Here is a 27,851-nt window from a genome sequence, read left to right on the forward strand (position 1 = left end):
CTCTCTTTCGGGGGCGTCCTTTCTCTCCGGGTCTCCCGCCCGCGCCCGGCGTGGGGCGCCCCCTCTCCCGGCGAGGGCGGGCGCCGGAGCACTGTCGCCGGCGGCCTGCAGGTGTCTCCCCACGGAGGGGCGCGCATCTCTGTGCCGTGGCCGCCGCCAAGCGCCAGCGGCTCCTCGCCGAGGTGCACTCGCGCTCCGGGCTCCGGGCGCGCCGGAGCCGCTCCGCCGCCTGCCCCCCGCGGCCCCGCGCCCCCGCGCCGCGCCCCCAGCCCGGGGCGGGCCATGGGTCCGCGCCGCCGCCGATCGCAGGCGCCCGAGGCCCGGGGCGCGGCGGGCAGCGGCCGCTGACGCGGGGCGCCGGCCGCCAACTTCGCGCGCGGAGCTCCCCGGCGGCGCGGTCCCGGCGGCGCGGGCGGCATGAAGACGAGCCGCCGCGGCCGAGCGCTCCTGGCCGTGGCCCTGAACCTGCTGGCGCTGCTCTTCGCCACCACCGCCTTCCTCACCACGCACTGGTGCCAGGGCACGCAGCGGGTGCCCAAGCCCGGCTGCGGCCAGGGCGGGCGCGCCAACTGCCCCAACTCGGGCGCCAACGCCACGGCCAACGGCACCGCCGCCGCCGCCGCCGCCGCCGCCGCCGCCGCCGCCGCCGCGGGGAACGGCCCCCCTGGCGGCGCGCTCTACAGCTGGGAGACGGGCGACGACCGCTTCCTCCTCAGGAATTTCCACACCGGCATCTGGTACTCGTGCGAGGAGGAGCTCGGCGGGCTCGGTGAGTGCGCGGCGGCGCCGGCGGGCTCGGCTCCCGGCTCCCCGGGGCTGCGCGGCCGCGGCGGCCCGGGCCCCAGACCCGCGCGCCCCCCGCGGGCCGGCCGGCGTTCGCGGGCGGGGAGGGCGCGCCGGGCCAGTCCGGGGGCAGCGCTGGGTGCGCGGGACGCCCCCCGAGCGCCAGGCGCCTTCGGGGACCTCGCCGCGCCCTGGGGGCTGCGTCTGCGGGGCGCCCACCCCAGCTGCCGGGCGGAGGGCGCGCGTCCCTCTCCGCGCCGGGACTCGTCTCCGTGCTCGCCCCCACCCCCTCTGTCCTCCGCGCGGCGCCGGGTGCCTCCCGCCCACCCCGTCCCGGTCGGGGGCGGGGGCGGGGGCTGGTGCTGCGGGCCGCCCCTCGCCCCGCGGACCCCCAGGACCTGCAGCCGCGGGGGCCTTCTCCCCCATCCCTCACCCGCGCTCGACCGCTCCCGGCCGGGGCTGGGGCAGCGCGGAAGTGGGAGTGGGGGCATCCGGCGGGGAGCCCCTCGTCTCCTGGCCCCCGCCCCGGAGAGGACGCTGCGGGAGGGAAAGGAGGCAGGCGGGAACGCGGGACCGCGCGGCGAGGCTCCCATCCGAATTGGGGGTGACTTTTCTAAGGCGGATCAAACTGCCCCCCCGCCTGTCCTCCGTGTGCCCGCCAGGGGCAGCCGGGGCTGGGCGAGCGCCCGCGGGCGCAGCGAGGCTACAGCGGGGCCGAGGACAGCGGCCTCACAGCGCGTGTGCCACATGCCCGGGGTGCTGGTCCACGCCGCCCGGTCCCTCCGAGTCCGTGTTGCTCCAAGTCCAGGTGTGGGGACCCTCCTGAGTGAACTGACCTCTTTCCCCAAGGTTAAACCTCCTCCCTCTTTGATGTCAACCTGTGTACTCAGTGTCGGGGCAGTGGGCAGACCCCTGGTTTGCCCTGAATGAGCCATTGGCCTAACCGGTTTGAAGGACAGAGGGAACAAGGTGTAAAATAAACCCAAGGAGGCTGCTCCCCCCGCCTGGAATTCCCCTCCCCACGTCTTCCCTGGCTGGCTCCTCCTCGGCTCCAGGTGGGGCTTCCTGACCCGCCTTCTGCGGCCGGGCCCCCTGGAGAGAGCCATCCCCCTTGGGAGGCAGGGTCTCCATGGCTTCCTATCTCATGATTGCCTTTATCTCCCTCATCACACTTGGTGCAAGCTGAGATTTTCTGGGACCTACCTTTGGTCACTAGCTTGTTGTCTTCTGTCCCCACAGGATGTCACTGTGAGGGCAGGGCTGGAGCCCTCTTGCTCATTGCCATCCTAGCCTCTGGGCAGTGTCTGGAGCACAGTAGGTGTTTGGCACATATTTGCAGGATAAATGTTGGATGGGCTTTAGGACAACAAACCAGAGGTTTCCTGGGGTGCTGCCTGCTCTGTCTTGTCTCTGGAGGTGCCCGACTGAACTTTTCTGTGACCATTTGCACGATGCTGGCTGTTTGCTCTGACACTCGGTGTCTGAACAGGGACCCGCCCCGGACCAGTTTCACCCCATTAGACTCACTTCTGGTGTGCACTCAGGAGTCGAATTTTTACTCTGGGATGTAATAAAAAATTAACCTCAAAAGGCATCTTGGGCTAAAATTCCCTGCTTTCCACTCAACCCAAGCCTAGCCTCTCCCCAGGAGGCCTCGTCACGCCATGCCCTCTGGTAGAGGGCCCCACGTCAGCCTCGCCTCTCACCACGTTTCCTTTTTGTGCAGAACCGCAGCCTCCTGGTGCCTCCCTTTGAGCACACACTCGAGAATTCGAGGCTGCGCTCTGGTGGGTGACCCTGTCCCTGCCTTCATGGCCCGGCCCTGCTGACCAGCTCAGCCTCTTAATTGTTTGTGGCCCCTCTTGCCTCTCCCTGAAGGTCATGGCCCCGATTCTTGCAATAGCTCGTCTAAGGGGTTGACACAGGATGTTTAAGCCTAAGCACTTTTAAAAATTATTAATTGGAAAACATTTAAAAACAGTGTTAGCTTACATTTACTGAGCCCTTAATGTGCGCCAGGCGCTGTTAAAACCACTTGCCTGCAGGGTCATTGAGTCCTTGCCAACACCCTTGAGGCAGCGACTTCTGGGGTGCCTAATTCTCAGGTGAGGCTCAGAATTTGAGGCTCAGAGAGGTTTCCGTCTGGGCTCCACAGCTGGTGAGGGGCCTGAATTGTCTTCTGGAGCAGAAAGGAATCTGGTGAAGTGATAAGGGGAGAGAGCTGTGCAGCTGGGCGTCGCAGGAGGGGGCGCTTTGGGGGGCTCAGCACAAGCCCCTCACCCCCAGTCCTCTGTTAGTAAAAACCTGGACGGTTAGTTGGGTCAATAAAACAAAGCCGCAGTTTTCTCCTTTCTCTTGACCACTGTTGGCTGGGGGTGGCCCTTCCCTGAGAACCACAGTTTCCTCCCTGGGAGCTGGGAAGATAGCGGCCAGCCTGTCCGTACTGGTGAGAAGCTGGGGAGGTCTGAGCCAGCTTGGACGGTTCCCGGGCTGATCCCAGTGTCCAAATCCTGCCCCTCCACCGCCGGGGCTCTGAAAGGGTGTCAGGAGGCACCTGGACGCAAACTTTTGTTGCTGTGACTACCTTTCTTCTGGATACTGTGACCATTTTAAAATTTATTTTGTAGTTGAAGAGGAAAAAAACACCCCAACAAGCCCCCAGTAAAACCCTGCCCTCCTGTCTGCCCACCCCCGAGCCCGTCCAGGAAACTACAGGGAAGGCTGCCTCTCTCTGCGTTTTGTGTTCCTCCCGGTGGAGACACCAGCCAGGAAAGCTGAAGCTCGCCTTGAGAAGCAGCTGCTGAATGTCCCTGCCTCTCGAACGCCTGTTCCGTCACTCTGTCTGTGCTCCGAAAAAGCTCTCCCCACTCTGGGCAGCCACAGGGAAATCGAATAAGCCCTTTTCCCCACACTAAAAATCTACAGCGTTCAAAAGGAAAACTGCAGCCTGTCCTAAACAGACACAATTTCGCCAGACCCAGCACAAAGGAACCTTTTCTCCTCCTCCAAGAAGGAGCATCAGCCTCCTTCAGCAAACAGAAAGGCAAGCACGGCCTGACACAGTCACCCTGAGCCCTTCGCGCAAATTGGATCTCTCGACTGGATTGGAGGCTCCAAGGGGCGGGTGGGTGCGGACGCAGGCATTCCAGGGGGCGAAGGGCAACAGAGGAAAGGCCTGGAGGAGGCACGGGTGAAGGTGTGGAGGTGGGGGAGACGGGCGCCAGGGGCATGGCTGTCTGACTGGGAACACAGGTGGTGTCGGACTTCATCCTGTGTGTATCTGAGCCTGAGGCGGTGGGCGGGCGGGCGGCTGGGGAAGACCAACAGGGCTGCAGGATGTGGCAGGGCTCTCGAGGATTGCTGGAGGGGGTGGGCCTGGGGTGCTGGAGAGAAGGGAGGACAAGCCACGGGGAGCAGGAGCAGGATCTTTGGTGCTCCTGTAACGGAGGGCACAGTGCCCATTCTCTCTCGTGGAGGATGGAGGCTTCTGGAGGCTAACTCTGGGCACTGCCTCTTTTTTAGCCGTGTGGTTTGGGCAAGAGCCTCAGTTTGCTGCCCTGTAGAATGGTGATCAGAGCGGCCAGCACCTATCCGAGGTGCAAGGATTCATGAAATAGTGCAGGAAAAGTGCAGGGTCACCTGCTGGCTGTGTGACAGCACCCACCACCTCCGTGCTGCTTCCCTCTCTGCGCCACCCACATCTCTCCTGTGGACTTCCCGCAGTGGCCTCCCTGCTTCCGCCATTGCCCCCCTCAGTCCACTCTCCACCCAGCATCAGATAATCATCAGATCCTGGCCCTCCTTTGTGCAGCCCCCTCCGAGGGCCACCCTCAGAGTCAAAGCCACATCCTTCCCAGGTCTAAGGTGGCCCTCAGGCCTCCCTCTCTACACCCCCTCTCTGAGCTCCTCTCCTCTCCTCCCCTGTGGTCACCAACTCCTGCCACACTGGCCCCCAACACCAGCTCATTCTGCCTTAGGGCCTTTGCACTGGCCCTTCCCTCTGCCTGGAATGTTTTTCCCCAGATCACCACGAGACGATTTCTGGAAACCTTTTTTTAAAAAATTGAGGTCATTAATGGCTTATAACATTGTGAAATTTCAGGTGTACATTATCATTCATCAGTTTCTATGTAGATTGTATTGTGCTCACCGTGCTCATTGTGCTAATTTTTATCCATCAACATGTAAATGTGCCTGTTTACCCCTTTTGCCCTCTCCGAACCCCCTTCCCCTCTGGTAACCGTCTTTATCCGTGTGTTCATTTATCTTCCACATATGAGTGAAATCATGCAGTGTTTGTCTTTCTCTGTCTGGCTTATTTCGCTTAACATCATGCCCTCAAGGTCCATCCATGTTGTTGCAAATGGGGACAATTTTGTCTTTTCTTATGGCTGAGTAGCATTCCATTGTATGTATATCTATATATACCACATCTTCTTTATCCAGTCATCATTCGATGGGCACTTGGGTTGCTTCCACATCTTGGCTACTGTGAATAATGCTGCAGCAAACATAGGGGTGCATGAGTCTCTTTGAATTGTTGATTCCAAGTTCTTTGGATAAATACCCAGTGGTGGAGTAGCTGGGTCGTATGGTATTTCTATTTTTATTTTTTGAGGAATCTCCATACTGTTTTCTATAGTGGCTGCACCAGTTTGCATTCCTACCAGCAGTGTATGAGGGTTCCCTTTTCTCCACACCCTCTCAAACATTTGTTATATTTTGTCTTGTTAATTATAGCCATTCTAACAGGTGTGAGGTGATCTCTCATTGTAGTTTTGATTTGCATTTCCCTGATGATTAGTGATGTTGAGCATCTTTTCATGTGCCTGTTGGCCATCTGTATATCTTCTTTGGAGAAATGTCTGTTCATAGTCTCTGCCCATTTTTTGATCAAGTTGGTTTTTGTTATATCAGTTCTTTATATATCCTGGAGGTTAAGCCCTTGTGGATATATGATTTGCAGATATTTTCTCCCCCTTGGTGGGTTGTCTTTTCGTTTTGTTGATGGTTTCCTTTGCCTTGCAGAGCTCTTTAGTTTGATATAGTCCCATTTGTTAATTTTTCTTTTGTTTCCCTTGCCTGAGTAGACATGGTATCCGAAAAGAAGCTGCTACGACCGATGTCAAAGAGTGTACTGCCTATGTTTTCTTCTAGGAGTTTTATGGTTTCAAGTCTTACAGTCAAGTCTTTAATCTATCTTGAGTTAATAGTTGTGTGTGGAGTAAGATAACGGTCTACTTTGATTCTTTGGCGTGTGGCTTTCCAGTTTTCCCAGCACCAGATGTCTTCTCTGGAAACTTCTTTAAGTTGGTGCTGAGCTCTCTCTGAGCACCTGATTCAAAATTGACCCTCCCCACGTTTCCTGCCTGAGTTTTCTTCTGGCACTCGCCACCATTGACGGTCCCTTGGTGTCACTTGTTGGCTTGAGTCTTGTCCACGAGCCGTGTGAAGGTGGGGTTGGTTTGTGTGCAGAGCTCATGACTGGCTCCTGGTGCTCAGGACCTGGTGCGTGGTGGGTGCTCAGCCAGCATCTGCGGGATGAATGTTGTATTCTTACGACTGTGTTTGTATCCAGCTCTCTCCTGGGCTCTGAGGGTCTTCTTACAAAGCAGTGAGGGGGACAGCCGACTGGGGACCCCTGCCCTTCCACGGAGGCACCCACTCCACACTGCCCTGCTTCACACGCTCCCGTGGATGTGGGGCAGCCGCTCCTGCTCAGGAGTGGGAACTCCAGCTGCCCCCATGCCTTTCTTGCTTCCCCTTCTTTTCTACAGAAACTCCTAGCTCTTCTGCTCCTTAAATCAGGAGGCTACATTTTCATGAGTATGAGGACACACGGTGTCCTCAACGAGGAGGCTCCCAGTGCATGGGAGTGTATCGGTGTAATATTAAATGGGCTTCGTCTCAGGAGCATCTGAGGGGCAAAGATTCGGATTATGACAGACGTGGCTCTCACCCTGGACCAGTGTTCCTTCCTTTCATTCGTGTAAAAGCCCTATGAGGTGGGTGTCATGGTTATGCCCATTTTCCAGATGAGGAAACTGAGGCACAGAGAGGTGAAATGACATCCTCAAGGTCACACAGCTTCCAAGTTGCAGAGTTGGGATGTGCACCCAAGCAGAAGGCTCCAGAGCCCAGCTCTTGCCTGCTGTGTGGCGCCCTCCACCCCCAACCCACATCATCCAGGCTCCCTGGGCCCCTCCAGCAGGACTTGGTGGAAGGAGCACTGCACCAGGAGTCACGAGCCCTGGCTCTAAGTCCAGCCTCCAGTGCCAACTTGCTAAGTGACTTTGGGTAACTCACACTCCCTCTGTCTGGCCTTTTCTGTCCTCACGTGTAAAATGAGGGTTTCGTTTTTTATCTGGATGGTGGAGGTGGCAGAGCACACCACGGCCACAGGCTTCAGGCTCAGACAGTCCAGACTCCTGCCCCCAGGCCGCCACTCACCTACTGTGTGGCCTCTGGCAGGGGCTTGCCCTCTCTGGGCCTCTGTTTCCTTGGCTGGGACATGAGGATGATGATATCTGCCTCACGAGAGCATCCTTGGGGTCGAAGCAGAGAACGTGGTGCTTGGCTGGCGCCCGGCAAGTGCTCGATAAACGGCGCTTGCTGAGCTCTGACCCTGTGTCGGAGGCTGCAGACCCAGGGCCCGCGCGCTCGATCCAAAGTGTCCATCTGTTAAGTTTGGCCCTGCAGTGTTTACAGTGTCTTTGAATAAGTTGCCAACATTTGAAAATTGAGACACTTCGCAGAAACATCTGGATTTATGGCTTTTCTCAAAAACCTGGCAGATCTGTGAGCACTGGGCCCAGGTTCTGATGGGAGTGGCCCCTGCCCCTTCAGGGAGTTCACAGCCCCAATCCATCCTGCCTCCTCACCAGTGACGTGACTTGCCACCTTCCAGATGCCAGGCCCCAGGACTCGCAGTCCTCCTCATGCCTCCTGCTCTCACACGCCACAGCTCACCCATTGGCGAATCCTGCCGGCTCTTCATTTGGAGTCCAGCCCCAGCTGACCACGTCCTCGCAGCTCTGCCATAGCCTGTGCCCCGCACCTCTCCCCTGGACTAGGGCAGTAGCCCCTCACTGGGCTCCCTGCTCTTGCCTTGGGCCCCCATGGTCTGTTTTCCACCCAGCTGCCAGGGGGATCTTCTTAAATCTGAGTCAGATCCCTTCCCTCCCCTGCTCAGGACACTCTGGTGCCTTCCATCTCACTCAGTCACAGCCAAACATCTTCCAAAGCCTGTGGTCCATTGTGATTTGCCCGCATTGCCTCTCTGACCTCCTCTCCCCACCAGTCACTCTGCCCTAGCCACCCCAGCCTCCTCATTGGTCCTTGAACAGGCCAAAACCCTCCTGCCTCAGGGCCTTTGCACTTGCTATTTCTTCTATCTGGAAACCCTTCTCCCAGATATCTGCAAGCCTCCCACCCTTCTCAGGCAGGTCTCGGCTCAAAGGTGCTCTTCTCAGTGAGGAGCGTGCTGTCAAAATGAGCGGCCTCTCCACCCCCAGCACTTCCCTTCCACCTTATTGCCCCATCGCTCTAATTGTTGTCTTACCCACTATATGCCACACTCATTTATATTCTTTATTCTCTCTTCCCCTGCTCAGATGCTGGCTCCATGGGGGCAGGCCTTGGTCTGTTTCACAGAATGCCACATGCCCAAACTCAGACGAGTAGGCGCTCAGTGAGGGTTCAGTGAGTGTGTGCTGAATGCATTTAGAGTTCCAAGAACTGCTCAGGCCTCCTGTGCGGCAAGAGGCCCGGGCTCTGTGCTCTGTGGCCATCATTCCCCTGGGCTTGCCAGACGTTCTTACTTCCCTCCTCCTGCTCCTGAGCAGAGGTGTTCAGTGGGACTCTGTGAGGAGCTGAAGGGGTCCCCTGTGGTTGTCCCCCCATTTAAATTATGGAGTGTCGGACCCAGAACCATCTTTCAGGGATGCCGTGACCTTGGGCCTCTGTGCTGCCTGCAAGACTGTGGTGGTTAAGCTCCTCTGGTCCCAAAGGACAGAAGCAGTCTTGAGCCCAAATAAGAATAAAGGGGAGTTTATCAGAAGGATGCTGCTGCCACAGAGTCCAGGCCTTGCAGGTCGGGCCTGGGGCCACCTGGAGGCCGGAATTGTTGGGACCTCACTCAGGTCCAGGGCCACCCATGACAGTCCTCCAGGGGCCAGCCCAGGACCCTCAGAGAGTGCCCTAAAGAGGGGTGGTGGGGAGCCGGCAGCCTTGCCTCCTCTGAAGGAGCTGCTCCTCAGGCCCAGACCACCGTGTTCAGGTCAGGGCAGGAGCTCATGTGGGGCCATGCTGTTCATTTTGTCAAAACTCTAGGTTTTTGTATGAAATCTCTTGATGGTTGAAATTTGGCAACTAATTCAATTAAAAATAAGCCTGCTCTGCAGACCAAAAGCAAACACGAGGGTGAGCAGACGCTTCTCCTGCCTGTTTGCAACCTCTAGGTCAGAGGTCTGCTGGTCCCGCGATTGGATTGCCACCCCTTAGTCTCCATGTCTGTGCTTCATGGTCCTGAGGGAGAGTCTGGTTGGCTGGCGTGGTGCAGGTGGCCATGGGGGGGCCCAGTCTGCTCTCTTCTGGCAGTGGGGTGTGGGGTTATACAACCCACCCTGTGCGTACAGGGAGCGGAGCTTCAAGCCAGGGGAATGGATTGGGGCTTGGGCAGACATCCCAAAAGGAGTCAGCCCTGTTCTCCAGGACTCCAGGACTCAATGCAAGTGAGAGAAACTCACTCGAAATGGGCTTGAGTGAAAAAGGGACGTTATGGTCTCTCCTGATAGAAAGTCCTGGAGGAGAAGTCCAAGGTCGTGGTGTGGCCGGATCAAGCAGTGCTGCGGGAATCTGTCTCTTTCCAGCGTGTGGCTCTGCCTTCATGGGTGAGCCGCATCCTCAGATGGACTCTCCCGCTGTGATCATCTCTCAAAGCTCTGAGCTTACCTACTGTCCTTCCAGTAATCGCAGTGGACAAGAGAGATCCTCCTCAACATTTGAGCAGAAGTCCCAGAACCGGGTCTCATTGGACCACCTTGGACTGTCCCCACGCCTGAACCAATAGTGTGGCCAAAGGGGATGGATCTTGTTGAGTGGCCAGCATTGGTCACAAGGCCACCCCGGGACAGGAGATGAGGACAGCTTCCCTAAACCATGTGGCCTGAGAGTGGAAGAGGGGTGTGTCAGTCAGCTCTTGCCACAGTGATGCTTCATAACAACCCCCCCAAAACCTCAGTGGCATGCAATGCAAAAATCTACTCAGCTCAAGAGTCTGTGGGGTTAACGGTTTGGGTTGGGCTGAGCTGGGCTCGCTCACATGTGTGGTGTCCCTGGCTTTGGCTGGAGTGATGGAGGCAGCCGGGCTATACGCCTCTTATCCTCAACAGGCTAGCCCAGGAGTGTTCTCTTGAAATGTCAAAGATTGAAAGCCAGAGCAAGCCAAATTGTGCAAGCACTTTTCAAGCTTCTGCGTACATCACATTTGCTCAGAGCCCATTGGCCAAAGCAAGTCATGTGGCTGAACCCAGAGTCAGTGTTGGGGGGCGCTGCAGATTTATAATGGCCAAGGGCATGGGTACGGGGAGGGCTAAAGAACTGGGGCCATTAAAGCAGTCAGTGTCACAGGTGGCTCCTCAAAGTCGGGGGCTGGTCCCCGTAGGAGGGGCCATAGGTGCTGGTCAGGTAAGACCAACAGATGCCCCTACTTACACAACAGAGACATCTGGGAACTGAAGGGGTTTGTGGCCGTGCCCTCCATCCCTGGCCTAGTTCCTTTGAGCCAAGATGCTGCAGCTGTGCATGAGTTCAGAGGTTCTTAACTGTTCGATGCTCTGGGGCTCTGTGGTGCTCGGGTGACGCCACAGGCCTCCATCCCAGAGAAATGCGTCCCCTGAAACATACAATTTGTTCTATAGTTTCCTGAGGCCCATCCTTGGAGGCTACACCAGGTGGAGAATCTGATCCATCTGCTGTTTCCCAAACTTGACTGAGTCCCAGAATCATCTAGAGACCTTGTTCAAATGCAGATTCCCAGGGCCTTGCTCTTGGACCTTCTGCGTAGTGTGCGTAGGGTGAGAACCAGGAGTCTGTATCTCTGTCCAGCTCCCCAGGGGTTTCTGAAGCACAGCAGGCCTGGGCACCAGTGCTCTGACCCAGCCCTCTCATTTTGCATCTGGGAGTGAGGCAGTGGGCAGGGCTGGCGCTGGCTGCTGCAGAGTGTGGGGCAGAGTGGCCCCCGGCCAGGGCCTCTGACTGCCAGCCCGTCTCTGCCTCCTGCTCCCACCTCTCCCGGGACCACCTCCCACGCTGCTCTGCCTCACTGGCTGCCCTGCAGTCCCAGCCACACCAAGCTGTTTTCCCACCTCGGTGCATTTGATCTTGAGGGTCCCTCGCCGGGAATTTCCTTCCTCTAAATATAAAGAACTGACCTTTTAGGTCTCAGCTCAGCTGTCACGTCTGCAGACCCTCCTCAACCCTCCCCCCCTCACCCCCACCCTTGCTGTTCTCTCCTCCCAGGGTTTCTTTTTCTTTTTTTCCTTCCTGAGGAAGATTAGCCCTGAGCTAACAGCCTTTGCCAATCCTCCTCTTTTTTCGCTTGAGGAAGATTAGCCCTGAGCTAACATCTGTGCCAATCTTCCTCTACTTTTTGTATGTGGGATGCCTCCACAGCATGGCTGATGAGTGGAGTAGGTCCACACCTCGGATCTGAACCCGCGAACCTCGGGTCACTGAAGCAGAGCATGTGAACTTTAACTATTTGGCCATGGGGCCGGCTCCCACCAGGGTTTCTTTTCTTTACTGCATGGACCGCTTGCTGAAATGACCTTGTTTATTTATTTCCATGCTTGTTTATGATTTGTGTCTGTCATTCTAAAGTGAGCACCTCAGAGCAGACCAGAGTCTGTGTTCAACTTGTCACCAGAGTGTCCCAGGACCAGAAGGCAGTGGTTCTTAGTGGCAGAATCCCTTTGGATTGGAGAGCTGATAGCCAGGGTCTCACTGTCCTGGGATGTCTGGTCATTCCATGGAATGTGCTTGGAAATGCTCAAAACAAAATTAACCATTGAGGACTGCCAGGAGGGCCGGATTGTGTGGGAGGTAGAAAGTGACCTGGTCGGTGGGGAGCGCCCTGTGGCTCCCAAGCCTGTTCCAGAGGGTGGAGCCCGGGCCCCACAGCTCCCCAGGTCCTGGCCAGCGGGGAGGGCCCTGAGCAAGTGAATGCAGGCCCGAGCGTGCTCTCACGGATCCCGGGGAAGATGGGGGCTGGGTGAGGACACTGGTGGAGACTGGTTTAGAACAGAGCAAGCAGGAGTTTTTCCTCTTCTGAGTTTTCAGAGGAAACATGGTTCTCAGTTTCCTCATCTGAAAAGTGGGGTAGTAGCAGCACCGAGCTCTTGGAATGGCTCCTTCCTGGGACCCCTGGTTGCTTTATGTCCATGCCGCCGGGGAGGCCGGGGTCTCTGTCCACAAGTGAATATGGCAGGATTGAACTCCGTCCTTGGATTCTAGCTGGGTGGTGCTGTCGGCCACATGGAAGGGGGCCTGGCTCCAAGCCGCAGGAGCTGTGGCTGCCTCCTCCTTGCTTTTGGAGAGCTTGGCTGTAGGGTACAGGGTCCTCTCCCAGGGGCTGCCCCTTCCCTTCCAGGAGAGACCAGAGGTGGGTGTCTGTGCTCCAGCTTCCGGAAGCTGAAGCCTCGGGGAGAGGCAGTGGCTGTGGGGCCTTAACCTGTGTCCTAGCCTCTCAGAGATGGCAGAGATAAACCCAGGACCTGAGGGGGACCTGGGGAAAGGCTGAGATCACAAAGGAGCCAGGAAGGCAGGCAGTGAGAGGGGGGAGAGAGACAGAGATAAAGGGAGACACTACAGAGGGGAAGAGAGACGGAGAGAGACACAGAGATATGGAGAGAGACAAAGGGACACAGAGGGGAAGAGACCCAAACACAGGGACACACACACAGGTAGACATGCACAGAGAGAAACCCGGGGACAGAAGCCGAGAGAAACAGAGAAATTGAAAAGGAGAGATACAGAGGGAGAGACAGAGAGAAACAGACTCGTGAGCGCGTGTACATGAGTACGTGTCCACACAGACACGCACACACACACAGACGTGCAGGGAGAGAGCAGGCCTGAGGAGCTGGAGGGGAGAGGCAAGTGAGGGAGCCTGAAATAGCCGGGGAGGCGCTCAGGAGCACATATGGCCCTTTCTCACTGCTCTTTTCTGGGAGGGACTGAGTCCACGGCAAGAGGAGGGCTCTGCCAGGGGCGGGCTCTCCGGGGCCTCGGCCCTTGGTGAGGGGCGGGTGGGAAGGCAGGGTGGCCAGGCCAGAGCCCCCTGCTCTCTGCCCCTCCTCGCCTCCTCTCTCTGCTGTTGGGGACAGTGGGGCGGGCTTGGTGTGTTGACTCTGGGGAGCTTCAGCCCATCACGGTCCACTAGCCCCTCTCCAAACTGTCCCACGTCAATAAAAATAATAATAATAATGATGTCTCATGTGAAGTATGAAGAGAATAATAAAAACGTCTCAGGAAAACTGTGCTATTTTTATTACTCATTCACAACCTAAGTAAACTCAGAATGTGGGAGGCAGCTTCTCGCCCAGCCAACTGGCTCTGAGCCTGTCCCTCTGGGGCACACTTGCGGAGCTCCGCTCCCCTCTCTGTGTCCATTTGTCCTCCCTTTCCTCTGGGCCTCTCTCCACCTTGCTTGCTCTATCTGGGGGTCCTGTTCTGGAGGAGGGGAGAGACAGGCTTCAATCTCCGCTCCTGTCTGTCCCCCACACTCTTGGCTGCCCCACGGTGCCTGAACCCGCCTTGGGAGAGATCCTCCAGGGGGCCCTGGGCACGTTGGGCGGGGTGGACAGAAGTCTCAGGGTCTCCACTTGGTTGATAGGTCCACCGGGAGGTCTACGTGGCACCTCAGATGAACAGATTTCCAGCTGACCACCTGCTCTCTGCCCTCACCTGCCAGGATAGGCCGGAGCATGCTGCAAATCCGGGAGGGTTCAGACAACCCTGGGGCTTTGTCCCATGCTGTCGTCATTAGGGACCCATCTCCAAGGGTTCATCTCCAGGCTTCCATGGCGTTGGGGCAGGAACGGGGGATGAGTTTCTGTCTAGAAGTGGCACATGCCATTTGGCTTCCATTTCATGGGCCAAAGCAAATCCCATGGTCACAGCTCATCTCCTCGGGGCTGGAGAGGTGCAGTCCTGCCGCGTGTCTAGAGTGCAGAGCTGGGAAGATTGGCGACAGCACGAAGGACCGCCACACCCTCACCCTGCCCCTCTCAGCCCCGTTTCCACCACCACAAAGGACAACACTGTCTTTCCAATTTCTCAGGCAAACCTTGGAATCATCTTTAACTCCTCTCTCTCTCTTTCACACGCAAACACACACACACAGACACACACATCCAACATTCAACCCGTCAGCGAATCCTTTTGGCTCTTTAAAATACCTCCAGAGTCCAACCATTTCTCACCTTCTCCTCTGCCACCCTGGGCTGAGCTAGCACCATCTCTTGCCCGGATCACCTCAACACCCTCCTCACTGGTCTTCTTGCCTCCATTTGTCCCCCATAGTCTGCTGAAGGATCCTACTGCACATCGGATGGCGTCCCTCTGCTCAAATCCTCCAGTGGTTCTCATCTCAGTTGGGTAAAGCCAAAGTCTTTCCAGTGCCTGCAGACCCTACATAACTTGTTCCTGTTGCCCCTCTGCCTCATCTCCCACTACACTCTTCCTTGCTCCCTCTACTCTAGCTCCACTATCCTCTTGGCTTTTGCACAAACACCCCCAGACATGTTCCTGCCTCAGGGCCTTTGCACATACGGTTCCCTCAGCCTGGACACTCTTCCCCCAGGTTTCCATTCTCTCACTTGAATAAAATGCCCCCTTTTGTGTGAGGTCTTCCCTCATCACTCTATTTAAAATTGTGGCCCCCACCTCAGCACACCCTCTTCCACCACTCAGCTGAATTTTTTTTTCATAACACTTCTCCCCTGGGACATTCTGTCAGTCACTGGATCTACCTCAATGCTCTGGTGAGATGCAGCTGCCCTTTGAGAATCGCTATCCGCGTTAACTCTTTGTCTTATGGACAAGGACACTCAAGTGTCTGCAGGTGAAAGGACCTCCTCAAAACTAGGTCCTGGTCCCTTGTAAATGCAGCCTGGAGCCTGGGCTGCCCACTGAGCCTTGGCTTCTTGTTGCTGGTCCTTGATTATCCCTGAATGATGCACAAACCTTCACCTTTAGTTTTATGACCTATGCTCTATTTGTCAGAAGAACTGTTATTTTAAAAATGCCCCTCCCTGCCCCCAAAAAAGTCACCTTTCCTGGGACTGGTAGGAAGTTGAACAGTTGGAATTACCATGAAGGGAAAGCTTCAAATTCTCACTAATTCTTCCCTTCATTTTCGTGAACACCTCCTATGTGCCAGGTTTTGTCTCCGTGCAGGGATTCTGGCAGGAAACAAGGCGGATGAAGTTTCAGTCTCCTGGAGCTTGCGTTCTGGAGCAGGAGACAGCCAGCCAGAGGGGGGTTATTCACTTGTGCATTTACTCGGCTTGTTGAACTCCTACGAAGGCCGCCATGGATTCAGTGGGGGTCAAAACCCACAAAGGCCTTGTCTCCCTGGAGCTTACGTTCTAGAGGGGACAGGCAATGAGAGTGGGTTTCTTGCTCATTGTGGCTCATGTGGTGCCAGATTCCGGCCACCATGACCCTGGGACTCAGGGGTCAGAGAAACAGTCGGGTCCCCTGCGGGGTGAGGGTTAACAGGCCATGCACTGCTTCCACATGTGTTCTTGAGTGCGTAAGCCAGTCACGTCTCTGCGGCTCTGCAAGCCTGCACCGCGTTCTCCCTCTGATGGTGACGGAGTAGAATTTTGAGACTCATGGTCCTCTTTCTGTATGTGAACTCTCACCTGCCGGCCAACTTGTTCTGGCCCTTATTTTCCAGCACAGTTATTTCCATCTTGAAAGATTTCTCCTCCTTTGCAATAAGAGGTTATTTGGAAGGATTTTCTGGAAGCTGTCTTCTTGTCTTCCTTGGTTTTCGTTCGTTCATTCATTCCACACATTTATCAAACACCCGCTCTGTGCCAGACCCTCTCCTGCCACCAGGAACGCTCGATGCACTTGGGGACTAAGGTCCCTGCTTGCAAGGAGCTGGCATTCCCGTGAAGAATAAGAAAGTAAGTTAAACAGTAGGTAACTCAATGATTTCATGCGCTGTGAGTGCTGGGACGAGGGTCATGAGGCAGCACTCGGGGCTGGGGCTTTTGATAGAGTGTCAGGGGAACTTCCTTGAAGGGGGGACATCTGAACTGAGACCTGAGTGCCCAGGAGGAGACAGCCACGTAGAGTTCTGGGGGAGTCGGGGAGCATCCTAGGGGGAACAAGTTCGTCCTTGGTGATTGGTCACTTCAGTTTTCTGCTTCTCGAGACATTTTTTAGTGAGTTGTGTTTTCTCCCAAGGTAAGTTATTCATCAAGAGTTTCAAACGTATTTGCATAAAATTTAACAAAGTATTTTCTTGATTAAAATATTATAGAAAATAAGATATTTTCTTGATTAAAATGATTAAAATAACAAGTTTCTCTTTGATCAGTTTCCTTTTTGCACTCCTAATCTTAGGTGTTGGTGTTTTTCTCTCTTCCTCTTGATTTATCTTGCTGCTCAAGTCTACTGAGGGTGCTATGGGCCCTGGTGAAAACTGCTCTCCAGACCCTCCAGGGAGAGCAGACCGGCGTGGAATCTTTCCATGGGCTCTGTACTAAGATGTTGCATCCTCAGGTTGACGGCCCTTGTAATTTGTTCTAGCTCTCCCCCCTTTTTTTTGGTCCAGGTCTTGCCAGCTTGGCTGTTTCATTGCTCCTCTTCCCCCCTTTCTTTCTTTCTTTCTTTTTCTTTTTATTTTAAAGATCAGTACTCTTGTATTTATCAATGCGTCATTTTTCTAATGCGTTATTTTCTTTCAGCTTACTTTTCTGAGGTTTCTTTTGTTGGCATTTTCAGGTATTTGAGTTGAAACTTTGTTTCCATAGTTCAGAAAATAAAAAGAATGCATCTAATGCTATGAGTTTGCCTCTGAGCACCACTTTGGTCGTATCTTGTGACTTTTAAAATGCAGTGCTTTCTTCAAAATGATATTCTAAAAATTCTGAAATTATAATTTTGTTTCGAACAGTTCTGACCTTTCAATCTGTTTCTTCATTGACTCAAAAATAACTTACTAGAGCATTAAAAAGTTTCCTAGTGCTTTGCCTTCTTTACTTAAATTTTTGTCATTAATTTCTAGTTTTACTGAATGCTACAGGAGGTGGCCTGTGAAATTTCTGCTTTGTCCTTTTTTTGGTAAATGTTTTATTTGAAAAAGCAGCTATATTCCCTGTGTGTAGGGTAAAACAGCTTTATGGATAGTATTATTCAAAGACCATCTTGTTTTTATTTCTCTTTGCTTTCTTGATCTGCCAAAAGCTGGAGGAGGTAGGTCAAAGTTTTCCTCTTCAATAGAATTCTTTCCATTTTCACTTGTGTTTCTGATAGTTTTTGTTGTTATAAAGTTTGATTCTATGTTATTCATCGCAAAAAGATTCGTGACAGTTATATTTTCATTGTGGGACTGTGGATTTTATCTTTTGTCAAGCTAAAATGACTATTTTTCCCTAGTGAATGCTTTTGGCTTTGAATTCTGTTTTTTCATATTTAATAATGCTATCCCAGCTTTCTTTTGTTTGTGTCCCCTTGATGTATCTCTTTCTAGCCTTTTTCTTTGAACTTTTTCCTGTCTTTCTGTTAGGTGCACATCTGGTAAGAACAGTCTGGTTAGAGTCTGTCTTTTGGTGCGTCCTGAGGGTCTTAGCCAAGAAACATTTATTTCTATAATGAATACATTTGATCTCATGTCTCTCTTTTTGTTGAATGCTTTCAATTCTTTATTTCTTTTTTCTTTAGACATTTTCTTTGTTTTTATCTTTTACCATATGGATTAGGTTTTATTTCTTTTTTCTTAACTACTGATTTAAAAAGTATACACACTGCTGATAATTCTGTTTTTCGTACTTGGACTTCTGTTTCTCTAATGACAGTGAAGAGCGATGCGGTGTCCAGTGCATCTTCCCTGGTAGGAGGAGGAGATTAGCTGCAGGTGAATTCTGTTTTTAACGCATATTTGTAACAATAATTGCTGCTCGATCCCTTGCTTAGTTGGTTTCGGTACTAATTGCAAGTCCCTTTAGTCCACTTTCCCCCCATTTTTATCCATATCTTGGCTGGCTTTGAACACGGGAAACAGTGGCATATGTGCTGGCCACTAGCTGTGCGTCAGATCTCGTGCAAGATGCTGGCATGCAGTGTAAAGAGGGTGACTAGGCAGGCTCCTGCTCTTGTGGAACTTCTGGTTGTGTGTATGTTTGTGCACAATGTGTGAACTCCTGTGTGAGTGTGTGTGTGAACCAAACACAAGGAAGCTAACCCATCCCCCTTTGAGGAGGGACATCTGAGGGGACTTGAAGAGTGAGAGGAACCAGGCAACGGGCAGGCAGAGGAAACGGCACATGCAAAGGCTCTGCATAGGGACAGAGCTTGGCGAGTGGAAGGATTGAAGAGAAGGTGCATGTGGCTGGCGTGTAGTGAGCCAGGGAGAGAGGTGTGGGGTGACGAGGGAGAGAGAGCAGAGACAAGATCAGGGCTTTGTAGAAGCGGAGGTCGCCTTTATCCTCAGTGCACACGCTCTACTTCTTAGCTCTTGTTTACCTAACAGTAGCTTTCCGTGGCCTTTGGATACTAATGACAGTGTGGCTGGTACAGAATCTGCAGGTTTCGGCCTTCCTTCTCAACATCCTGCGGGCATCACTCCATGTTTTCTGGCATCTGGTATTGAGGAAGAAATGTTTGAAGTCATCCCGATTTTTTATTTGTGGGCAACTTTTTTCCCCCCTGAATTCTGGTATGATTTTTCCCCCATTCATTCTCAAAGTAGAGAATTTCATCACAAAATATATAAATGCTGGTTTTTAATTGGCTGGGTACTGTTTTGTTCAGCTTAGGGAGACTTGATTGTATTATGTTTTCAGTTATTTCTACCATTCCGTTTGTCCCAGGCTCTTCTTCAGGAACACCACTTATTTGTAGGATTGCTTTCTCTTCTCTGACCTCTATGTCTATTGTTTTCTCTCTCATAATCTTAATGCTCTTTTTGTCTCATTCTTTTGGAATTTATCCTGCTTGGTGTTCTCTGAGCTTCCTGGATCTGTGGTTTGGTGTCTGGTGTTACTTTAGGAAATTCTCAGTCATTATTGTTTCAACTATTTCTTCTGTTCCCTTCTCTCTTTCTTCTCCTTCTGGTATTCCCATTACACACATGTTACACCTTTTGTAGTTGTCCCACAGTCCTTGGATATTCTGTTCTGGGTTTTTTTTTTTTGTCTTTTTTTCTCCTTGCTTTTCAGTTTTGGAGGTTTCTATTGAGATATCTCAAGGTCAGAGATTCTCTCCTTAGCCGTGTCTGGTCTCCCAACCAGCCCATCAAAGGCATCCTTCCTGTCCGTTGCAGTGTTTTTGATTTTTCGCATTTCTTTTCAGTTCTCTCTTAGCATTTCCCTCTCTCTGCTTACATTGCCCATCTGTTCTTGCACGCTGTCTGCTTTATCCATTAGGGCCCTTAGCATATGGATCATAGTTATTTTCAATTCCTGGTCTGAGAATTCCAACATCCCTGCCATTTCTGAGTCTGGTTCTGATGCTTGTTTGTCTCTTCAGACTGTTTTTGCCTTTTAGTGTGCCTTGTAATTTTTTCTTGATAGCCAGACACGATGTACTGGGTAGAGGCGGCTGCTGTGAAAGCCTTTGTAACGTGGTGGTGTGGTGTGGGGAGGGCCTGTGATGGGTCTCAGTCTTTGCGGGACCTGCGCCCCTGGGCCGTGGATGGCCCGCGTGCTTCTCAGTGCCCTCCCTGTCAGGTGGCACAGGATGACTGGAGGGGCTGGGGTTGGGCATTGTCTTTCCCCCAGGTCAGTTAGGCTCTGATAAAACCACAGCAGGTTAGGCTGTGATTAACTGGCTTCTCCTGAGGGCAGGCTTGGTTAAGAAGAAGAGAATGCTCTAGCGAATTTCAAAATGGTTCCTTTTCCCCTCTCTGTCCTGAAACATGAGAGGCTTTTTCTCTGATATTCACTGTGAGGACCTGGGAGAGTTTCTGGAGGTCAAATTCGTGGTAAAAGTGTGGGGACCCTGATGATTGGATCCCCCTGGATTTTTCATCTCTTGGACTTGTCCGCTCTGAGCCTCCAGCAACTTGGCAGTTTCAGCCCGGGGCTCCTTGACCTGGCGCTGGCTCACGTGGTGCCATCTGCTCCATGTCTGTGCTCAGGGAAACTGTGATTCTTTGTGTCCCTCGTTTCCCCAGTTTTGGAGGCAGCAGTTTGCCCTGTGACCTCACTTCTCTTAGGGATCTAAGACGAGTTGTTGACTTTTCAGTTTGCTCAGCTTTTTACGTGTTGTTAGCACGGGCTGGTGACTTCCAAGCTTCTTACATGCCAGGCTGAAAACCAGGAGGCCTGTCTCATTCTTTTGCATTCTAAAATAGTTTAGAAAGTTTGTTCTCCAGCTTTTGGTATCTCTGAACATTCAAGAGAGAGACCTCCAAGCCCCAAATCCTTTTTTTTTTCTTGAGGAAGATTAGCCCTGAGCTAACATCTTTGCCAATCTTCCTCTATTTTGTATGCGGGATGCCTCCACAGCATGGCTGACAGGTGGTGTAAGTCCATACCCGGGATCCAAACCTGTGAACCTGGACCACCAAAGCAGAGCACGTGGAACTTCAACCACTCGGCCATGGGGACGACCCCCCATCCTTTTCTACTCTAGTGGGAGAGGCAAGACTATGCTAGACCAGCTCTGAGGGCGCCTTGGCCTAGCCTGGGAGGTCTCCTTGCTCGCTCCCCTGCGCCCCTCCCTGTTCTGTTTGGCCTCTAAGGGGGGAAATGTGGTGGTCCCACTAAAGCAAGAGGAGGCGCGAAGCCCGAGTGTCAGTTCCAGCTCAGAGGAACAGAGACACAAGAGAGAGCAAAACCCTCTCTGCCCCTTGAGCCCTGCTTTGCCGCTTCCCTGACTGGCATCAAAGTGCGTCCTCTTGGCGGTGGTTTCAGTTTCTGGAGCTGAGTGTCACTCACACTCTGCATTGCGTTGTTGATCCAGTTTCCTGTGGTGTCGAGTCTGCTCTTTGCTGCTTCAGGTGTGTATTGGGCGCTGCTTTTGCATTTTATGTTCCTTGATGGGCCTTTCTCTCCTTCCTTGGCTCCCGTTTCACCTGGACGAGCTTTCTGGCAGCCCCCCTTGATGAAATCCGTGGTCTTCTCCTCCAATGGCCGAGGCTTTGTTACAGAGTTTGTATTTCCTTAGGGACACAAACAAATGCTTTCATGAATTATCTTGGGCTTCCTGTAATAAGTACATTTCAAAGACACGCTTCTGTTCTCTACCTGGAGTGTGTCACTCGTCTGCTTAGGCTGTAACGTTGTCCCCAGTGCCTTATTTGTGACTACTTCTCTGTGTTTCCTCATCCTTGGCTGTGGAAGGTCTCTCCGGGCCTACTTCTCACGCGTAAATGGGGGGGCGGGGCCGAGTTCTCTCGAACTCTTCTCGCTTTTCACCTGGCTGCTCTTAGATTCCTGCTCACGCATCTTAAGTGGTCCTGATGGTTGGCATTTCTATCACTAAGCCGATTTCTATTTTTTTCAGGATTTATTTACATTTTGTGACTTTGCTAGCTGGAGGTGGGATCTCCTTTGATCACCTGCTGGCAGTTTGAGTATGGAAAAGAGGATTTACCTCCCTGTTATATGAAGTACTCTCTAGTTCCTTTCTTAGCAGAGATGGTTAATGTGAACTCCAGTTCTCACGGCGCACCATGCCTGCTTGCTGCTTGTCTTTGCCCAGTTTTACTTCAACTCAAGATGCAACGCACTGTTGCCCATCCGCTTAGGCTGTCATCCGTGTGCCCTCGCTGGCATTGCGGAGGCTGGATGGATGGCAGCCAGGGGGTGAACAGTCCTGGTCTCCACAGAAAGTGGCTCATGTGTTACAGAGGGTGGGCGCCATCTCCACCAGACCCAGTGATGCTGCTGACCTAGGGTGGTAGAACCCCTTGGGTCTTCTTCTTGGTGCAAAGATAAGTTGATTGGGGGGCCAGGCCCGTGGCCCAGTGGTTAAGTTCGTGCACTCTGCTTCGGCGGCCCAGGGTTTAGCTGATTCGGATCCCGGGTGTGGACATGGCACCGCTCATCAGGCCATGCTGAGGTGGCGTCCCACATAGCACACTCAGAGGCACCTGCAACTGGAATATACAACTATGTACTGGGGGGAGTTTTGGGGAGAAGAAGAAGAAGAAGGGAAAAGATAAGTTGATTAGGAAATTCCTTTCGGTCCGGCAGAAATCATTGACAATGGCCCAGTTTCTAGTCCCCTTGTAACATTTCACCGCTTTGTGTGTCTCCTTGACATTTCAATTGAAAGATGGATAAGGGGAACAAATCGCACATCCCTGGTCCGCCACCAGTCTTAACCCAGAGGCCCCCATCCTCTGTTGAGCGTGGGTTTTGATATAGAGGAGGGAAAGTGTGTAGACATTAGACATTGCCACTGGATTTAGAATCAAGAAGATATGAGTTGGAATTTTGGCCCATTTACTGATTTGTTTACTCACTCATTCACTCATTCATTCCAGGACCATTTATTAAGCTCTGAATATACACTAATATCAGATGCTTTGTCCTGATAGGTAGGTACTGGAGATAAAAGAGAGATAGCATTGAGTCTCTGTCCTGCGAGGAATTCTTCCACTGTGGCGTCTCGTATTACCCATCAATACAATGAGGATGAAAATACAAAGGTCTAAAGGGCTGTTGTGAGGTGGGAGGCTGCCACACAGGCAGGGGCACCGCAGCCCCTGGCGCCGGGTGCATGTGCTCGCTTGTTGCTTTCAGGTCCCAATCAGGCACTTGGAATTCAGAGGGAGGGTCTGGGATGGGGACACAGTTGGGAAAAGAGAGATTGGTTAGATCTTCACTGGTTCCAAGAAACACCCAGGCAGCACCGCCCTGCTGGTGTGTGGTGGGGGGCCGGGGGCTGCCTGTGGGTCCCCGCTCCTGCCTGTGCAGGGGGCCGGCGCTCAGCGGAGGGAAGGCTCCTTCTGGCACTGTGCGACTGCCTGTGTCTCTTCTTAGGTTGCTGGAAAGCCATCTGTTATTGAAATGTTATTCATTCCTTTGTTAGAAACTTTTTTGAGTGCATACGGTATGCATTTTGGTAGTGATGAAAATGACAGGGTCTCTACTCTTACGAACTTTCAATTCTTTTTTGGAGGGGAGTGGTGAGGCAGCAAACAAACAAATAAATAAGATGGTTTTAGAGAGTGAGAATTACAGTGAAAGAAGGAAAACATCGTGTTGGGATGGAGGCGAGCGCGAGGCTGCATTGGTTTGGGTGGTCAGGGCAGGGAGGCCTCTCTGGGGAGGCCTGAATGTCGAAAGGGAGCCTCCCAGTGAGGATCTGCAGAAAGAGTATCGGGAAGAAGGAGCAGCAGTGCAAAGGCCCTGAGGTGGAGCAGGGAATTGAAAAGAGGGAGGTATGACTGGGGGTCAAGTTAGGAGGCAATTGTAGTGGTCCACACAAGATGGTAGATTAGCTGGGGGGGTGGGCAAGGAGGAGGGGGTGGGCATGGAGGAGGGGGTGGGCATGGAGGAAGTGGGCATGGGGGGCGTGTGTGGAGGAGGGGGTGGGTGTGGAGGAGGGGGGCGTGTGTGGAGGAGGGGGTGGGCGTGGAGGAGGGGGGCGTGTGTGGAGGAGGGGGTGGGCGTGGAGGAGGGGGGCGTGTGTGGAGGAGGGGGTGGGCGTGGACTAGGGGGGCGTGTGTGGAGGAGGGGGTGGGCGTGGAGGAGGGGGGCGTGTGTGGAGGAGGGGGTGGGCGTGGACTAGGGGTGTGTGTGTGGAGGAGGGGGTGGGCGTGGAGGAGGGGGGCGTGTGTGGAGGAGGGGGTGGGCATGGACTAGGGGGGTGTGTGTGGAGGAGGGGGTGGGCGTGGAGGAGGGGGGCGTGTGTGGAGGAGGGGGGGCGTGTGTGGAGGAGGGGGTGGGCGTGGAGGAGGGGGGCGTGTGTGGAGGAGGGGGTGGGCATGGACTAGGGGGGCGTGTGTGGAGGAGGGGGTGGGTGTGGAGGAGGGGGGCGTGTGTGGAGGAGAGGGTGGGCATGGACTAGGGGGGCGTGTGTGGAGGAGGGGGTGGGCATGGACTAGGGGGGTGTGTGTGGAGGAGAGGGTGGGTGTGGAGGAGGGGGGCGTGTGTGGAGGAGGGGGTGGGTGTGGAGGAGGGGGGCGTGTGTGGAGGAGGGGGTGGGCGTGGACTAGGGGGGTGTGTGTGGAGGAGAGGGTGGGTGTGGAGGAGGGGGGCGTGTGTGGAGGAGAGGGTGGGTGTGGAGGAGGGGGTGTGTTTGGCGGAGGGGTGGGCGTGGACTAGGGGGGTGTGTGTGGAGGAGGGGGTGGGCGTGGACTAGGGGGGTGTGTGTGGAGGAGGGGGTGGGCATGGACTAGGGGGGTGTGTGTGGAGGAGGGGGTGTGTGTGGAGGAGGGGGTGGGCGTGGAGGAGGGGGGCGTGTGTGGAGGAGGGGGGGCATGTGTGGAGGAGGGGGTGGGCGTGGAGGAGGGGGGCGTGTGTGGAGGAGGGGGGGCGTGTGTGGAGGAGGGGGTGGGCGTGGAGGAGGGGGGGTGTGTGTGGAGGAGGGGGTGGGCGTGGAGGAGGGGGGCGTGTGTGGAGGAGGGGGTGGGCGTGGAGGAGGGGGGCGTGTGTGGAGGAGGGGGTGGGCGTGGACTAGGGGGGTGTGTGTGGAGGAGGGGGTGGGCGTGGACTAGGGGGGTGTGTGTGGAGGAGGGGGTGGGCGTGGACTAGGGGGGCGTGTGTGGAGGAGGGGGTGGGCGTGGACTAGGGGGGTGTGTGTGGAGGAGAGGGTGGGTGTGGAGGAGGGGGGCGTGTGTGGAGGAGAGGGTGGGTGTGGAGGAGGGGGGTGTGTGTGGAGGAGGGGGTGGGCATGGACTAGGGGGGCGTGTGTGGAGGAGGGGGTGGGTGTGGAGGAGGGGGGCGTGTGTGGAGGAGGGGGTGGGCGTGGACTAGGGGGGTGTGTGTGGAGGAGAGGGTGGGTGTGGAGGAGGGGGGCGTGTGTAGAGGAGGGGGTGGGCGTGGAGGAGGGGGGCGTGTGTGGAGGAGGGGGTGGGTGTGGAGGAGGGGGGCGTGTGTGGAGGAGGGGGTGGGTGTGGAGGAGGGGGTGTGTTTGGCGGAGGGGTGGGCGTGGGCAGTGTTTTGCAGGAAGGCCGGGCAGGACTTGGTGAGGCCAGCAAAGGAAGGAGAGGAGTCAGAGGTGATCCCTGGGATTTGGCCTGAGAAACTGGTGGGAGATGAGCAACAACATGAAGGAACAGGTTCACGGAGAAAAGCCAGATTTTGGTTTGGGGTATATTAAGGGATAGATCCTCATCTTTGCTTCTGAACTGCTGAGGACCGAGATCGGCAGTCCCCGCTGTTGCGTGTGTGAGAATGTGTGTGTGGGCGTGTCCTGCTGAGGGTTTCTCAAGCTTGGCGCTGTGGACATTTTGGATGGGGTCGGTCTTTGTTGTGGGGGGCCTTCCTGTGCGCTGAGGTGTTTAGAAGCCTCTGTGGCCTCTACCAATTAGATGCCAGTAGCACTCACCCTTTGGGTGACAAAATGACAATCAGAATGTCTCTGGGCATTGCCAAATGTCTCCCGGGGGACAAAATCGCTCCTGGTTGAGAACCAACATGAAGTCTTCCCATGGACATTTACTGTTGTCATAGGAAGAAGTGGAAAACACATAGCACACGTGCCAGCACCCCCACAACAATGGCCGACATCCGTAGTTGGTCACATTACTTTTTCCCACAAATCTCAAATACCGCCTCAGAATCCTTCTTAACACAGCTAACCAGTAGCCATTATCAATGACTGGGATTGATAATGAGATGAAACCCACTTATTCTCCCTGTTCTAGGGTTAAAAGAAAAAGAACCTAGAATGCTCTCTGTGGCCCACACATTGATTTGCAGTAAAATCCTAGACAGCAGTCTTTATCCATCTGTGCCTCAGTGTCCCTGCATGTCAGATGAAAGCAATTCTAACTGCTTTCTATGGACCCGACTGAGCCTTAAGTGGGAGGATCAATGAGATCATCTTGGTAACTCAATTTGAGTTTTGGAGGCGGGTAGAATATTACAGAAATGCGCAGCGGGATCATTATCTCATGGGGTTTTGTGAAGGTGAACCTGTAAATAATTAGAAAACATTTAGCTGTTATAAAGTGCCAGGTTTAATAATGGAATAATGAAAAAGGAAGGCTCTCAGAAGCGGGCGGGCAGGTTGGAGGCCTGGCAGCCGGCCTCTCAGGCTATCACCGGGAGGATGGAGTGGTGGTGCTCAAGGCCACGGGGATCTGTGCATAATGTTTTGTTCAGGTTTCGTGTAACCATGGAGACAGACTTTTCCCGGACTTCTTTCCGTGGCGTTGATTCCACACTCCTGCACATATGTGACACCGCACGCACGTCCCCTCTTCCCTCTACCCAGTTCCTTCCGACTTGGACAGAAGCGAGGAGTCAGAGGAGACCCTAGAGAGGGACAGCATCGTGGAACCTGTCTGCCGGGGTTGTGGGTTCAGGTCCTGCCTCTGCCCCCTTCTGAGTGTTTGATGGCGAGTGGCTCGGCCTCTCGGAGCCTCCATGTTCTCATCTGTAAGTTGAAGACAAAGTACTTATCGCTTGCAAGGTTCTCGGGGGTCCACCTCCGTTTGCAGTGGGGGAGAGCTCTGAACTCTCAAGAACTCAGAGAATGTGGCCTCACTTGCTACATTGTTATGTGGACCTCAGGAAGCCAGAATTACAGTAATCAGAATGCTGGATTAGAAACAAACAAAACAACGCAACTAAACAAAACCCTTTTGGGGTCCGTGCTGTCCTCTCCCAGTAGGTCTATGCATGGCCTCCCTGTGTGTTACACATGTATTTAGTAAGAGCCCTTGAGAGCTGGACCACCCAAGAACCAGAGCCTGGCTCTGGCAGCCTGCAGCTTGGAGCGCCTGCCTGGGCACGCGCCTCAGCTCTAGCCCTCCCGGGTGTGGAACCCCACGACACTGAACTTCTCTGCGCCTCAGCTCCTGTCTGTAAAGTGGGATCATAGTAGTTCCTACCACAGGGTTGTTGTTATGAAGATTAAATGGATTGATATTTGAAGCTTTTAGTTAGGACCGTGTCTGGCTGTGTAAGTGTTTATTAGTCAATTAGTCAGTGATATCCAGTTTCTGGAAAGGTTGTTACAAAGCCGTGGGCAGGATGGGGAGAAGGGGCCCTAATGTGGGTGCGGGTGGCTGGGCACAAGGGGCGGGGCTGGAGGTGGTGGGAGGAGCTGTCCTTGGTGCTGACGCGGACACATTTAATCCATGACTTGCAAGAGGGAGTCGGGGCACTTTGATCAAAACATGTAGCTATCAGGCGGCCGGGGGAGGGCTCGGGGTGCAGTGAGGTGGGGAGAAGTTGGCAGTGGCTGCATCTCACTAAGGGAAATGTTAGATGGAAAAACGTAATGTGTGGCACTCAGCTCCAAAGAGTAAAGTCCAGCAACATGTCACAGACTTGGCAAGGCTTTGGTTAAATGTGAATTTGATATGAGAACAGAGCCTGGCACATAAAGAGTTTTTATATTATTATTGTTATTGTTGCTGCCGCTGCTGTTGTTGCTACTGTTATTTTTTTCCAACAGTAAAAAATGGCTTCCCAAAACCAGAATGTGACCTTGGGTTACATCAATAGAAACATTATCTATAACGTGAGGGAGGTGTGGTCCCTCTGTTCTTTGCCACAGCAGAGGCACACCTGAAGCATTTGGGTTCAGTTCTGGGTGGCCTGAATGGGGGACTTGAATGAACTGTCGTGGATCTTCTGGGGAGGAACCAGGTGGGTAACTTATTCATAGGGAAATGTGGCTGTATCTTATTCATCCATTAA

The 27,851-nt window shown here is 53.8% G+C and overlaps 1 protein-coding gene across 4 annotated transcripts in view; it reads left to right on the plus strand.

Moving 5' to 3' along the window:
- Positions 1-246: 246 nt before the first annotated feature.
- The window catches only part of GSG1L (GSG1 like), a 207,103-nt gene continuing 179,498 nt past the window's right edge, over positions 247-27,851 (plus strand). For 2 of the 4 annotated variants that reach the window (XR_011494211.1, XR_011494212.1), the window contains exon 1: positions 248-769. Coding sequence is in view for 1 of the 4 variants with exons in the window: in XM_044747295.2 (XP_044603230.2) it covers positions 418-769 (352 nt within the window). In the remaining 3 variants the exon portion in view is untranslated. Of the gene's footprint in view, positions 770-27,851 lie in introns of all 4 variants that reach the window. The other 2 variants (XR_011494210.1, XM_044747295.2) reach the window with 2 other exon arrangements.

The sequence above is a fragment of the Equus asinus genome, chromosome 14 (genome assembly GCF_041296235.1).
Source record: "Equus asinus isolate D_3611 breed Donkey chromosome 14, EquAss-T2T_v2, whole genome shotgun sequence".
NCBI lineage: Eukaryota > Metazoa > Chordata > Mammalia > Perissodactyla > Equidae > Equus > Equus asinus.